The sequence below is a fragment of the Thermobia domestica genome, chromosome 5 (genome assembly GCF_964235325.1).
Source record: "Thermobia domestica chromosome 5, izTheDome1.hap1.1, whole genome shotgun sequence".
Classification (NCBI taxonomy): domain Eukaryota; kingdom Metazoa; phylum Arthropoda; class Insecta; order Zygentoma; family Lepismatidae; genus Thermobia; species Thermobia domestica.
Genome location: NC_137458.1, coordinates 33,989,242 through 33,991,964, shown reverse-complemented (window position 1 = coordinate 33,991,964; position 2,723 = coordinate 33,989,242). Strand labels below are relative to the sequence as shown.

General features: G+C 32.7%; 1 protein-coding gene across 1 annotated transcript; it reads left to right on the top strand.

Moving 5' to 3' along the window:
• The first annotated feature begins 632 nt into the window (after positions 1 to 632).
• LOC145685034 (TNF receptor-associated factor 4-like) lies at positions 633 to 2,174 on the top strand. The gene has a single exon (XM_081757377.1). The coding sequence runs from the start codon at positions 633 to 635 to the stop codon at positions 2,172 to 2,174; it is 1,542 nt and encodes a 513-aa protein (XP_081613503.1).
• Positions 2,175 to 2,723: the final 549 nt, after the last annotated feature.

Below are 2,723 nucleotides of genomic sequence, written 5' to 3'. Positions count from 1 at the left end.
TACGTTAATAATGGTCTAATGGACATTCTGGTTTAAAAGTAAAGCAAATTTCTTAATATATATTTAAGCTTCGATGTGTTATTATTGCTAAATATTTTTCGGAGATAATGAGAAGAGCAAACTTATATTCTTTTATTGCGGATGGAACTCGGGATAAACGCTCTAACTTAAGTTATAAATTCTGTTATCAAGTTATTGCCACTGACGAAACACATACTGTAGTCGAAATAATTGCATAACAAACTTGACAGTCTATTATATAGAAGAATGACAGATTTAGATGTATACGTACATTTTTATATCTCTCCGAACGTATCTTTAAAATAACAATTATAATGTGAATCTAGAAGCAAGATAATTAAATTTTTTCTCTCTCTTTTTTTTTTTTTTTTTTTTTTTTTTTTTTTTTTTTTGCAGGCGAGAACAAGGAATATCAGAACATTTGGTAATCCAATAATTGCGTAGACTACACATCGTGACTTGTAAGTTTCCCTTTCGTAATGCTCTAAACATCTACTAGAGTGCTTCCATAGGCTTTTATCTAGAACTCAACAACATTCCAAGATTAGAAGAAAATCAGTTGAAATTAAAACTTGTATTCGAAGTTTATAAAATATACATCATTATCGACAATGCCCACGAACACGCTTTGCCACAATTGCCAAAAGTGTTTCGAAGGAGACGTAGAAAACCATGTGTTATATTGTGATCTTGATGTACCTTTATCACAGCAGTCTGATACGACTCCCAATAACGATAAAAGCTGCACTGACAAGATATTTAAATGTGAATTCTGTTTACAAGAATTTGACTCTGAGCAACTGCATACTGATCATGTCAAACAATGTAGAACAGAACTCATACAATGTACAAAATGTCCTTTTCAAACACAACGTTTAGACATGTCTAAGCATGAAGCGACACATTCTCAGGAAACTAACTCTATCTGTAATTACTGTGGAAAGAAAATATCAGAAGTTGATTCACAATTACACATCCAAATCTGTGAATTTGCTTTAATTCGATGTGAGAAATGTGCTGTAATGGTTCAAAAGTTTTATATGAAACATCATATGGAGAATGTTTGCAATAAGAGAATTGTGAAATGTGAATATTGTGTTTGTGAAGTAGTGGCTGATATACTTCAAGATCATTTTAATGAGTGTGATTTAATTCCTGTTTACTGCGAAAATAAATGTGGAAGAGAATTGCCGCGTAAAGATATGATGAAACATTTGTTGGAGGAATGTCCTGAAAGAATGGTTATTTGTGAATATTGTAATGAGCAAATGGAGGCCAAGGAATTGAAACATCATCATTCGAAGTGCTTTAGATTCCCAGTAGATTGTCCAAAGAATTGTGGCGTAAATGTTGAAAGAGGGAATATAGATACACACCTCGATGAAAAATGTATGAAACTCTTTGCTAAATGTAGCTTTGAAAGTGTTGGTTGTAGCTATGAAGGGTATCCCAATGCGTTACGTAACCACATGCTTGATTTTAATATTCGTCATTCGGAACTTATGAAAGGTGTAGTAGAGCAACATTCAAAACAGCTGGAAGCCAAAGATATTGCGATCTCAAAGTTAGAGAAGAAGATTGAAGCCAAAGATATTGCGATCGTAAAGTTAGAGGAGAAGATTAAAGCCAAAGACACTTCAATTGTAAAGTTAGAGGAGAAGCTTAAAGGAATGGAAATGAAATTGATTGAAGCAAGTGCCAGGAGTGATTGCACATTTTTGTGGAGAATTTCAAATATTTCTGAGAAACTAACACTACACAAAATGGATAATCCTTTATACAGTGACTACTTTTATGACTCTCAGTACGGGTATAAGTTAAAAACAATGTTGTACGTCAAGCAGATAAGACTTTTACTGAGAAGTTGTGATGCTTTATTCCTTTGTATTGTAATATGTTCTGGAGAATATGATGCTCTTTTGCATTGGCCTTTCGAGAAGAAAGTAACTTTTAAACTAATTAATTTAAAAGACAAAAGTAAGGACCTCATCCATGATGTTGTGGGTAATGACCGTGAATATTTTCGAAAACCCTTAAATGGTGAAGATAATGATAGCTGGGTCATAATCAAGGAAATGCGTTGCAAGAGACTGAAAGATGAAGGTTATATTTCCGATAATGATGAAATATTTTTGGAAGTGACTGTGAGTTGAAACATTTTGTAAAGAGTGTTCAAGATACTAAAAGGATGACCTTATTTGGATTTACAAAATGGGTTTAAATATTTTTATGAAACTAAATAACTGCCAGGCTTCTTAAGTATACAGAAGTATAATGATGGTACTAGTAATTTTATAATTTATATTCTCTATCAGTATTGATTTTTTACTTCCAGAATTAGTTTAACTTAGCCCTTTCAGACCTGGTGGTCACATTTGTGTACATTAAGTTTTAAGCTTAATATAATTACTCTGGAGGATTCTAAATGGCTGGGTTTTTATGTCAGAACTCTTTGAACTTTTCTAAATCACTTTCCACTATTTCTGTGGTGTTTTAATCTGTTGTCAGGAAGTAATGCACATTTCTTGTAGACTACTTGCAGGAGCTATCACAATGGACAAAGCTCACCCACGTAGGCTGTTTTATTCTTGGCGAAACAAGCTATTTGCAATAAATTCTCCTTTTGCTTTAGTGATGTATTTTGAGTTTCTAAACAATATATAGATCACAATGATGTGTTCGATTAATCCCATTTTTATTTT

Bases quoted from the DNA above. Each gene is read 5' to 3' on its own strand.
- LOC145685034 (XM_081757377.1), top strand. From the start codon at position 633: ATGCCCACGAACACGCTTTGCCACAATTGCCAAAAGTGTTTCGAAGGA.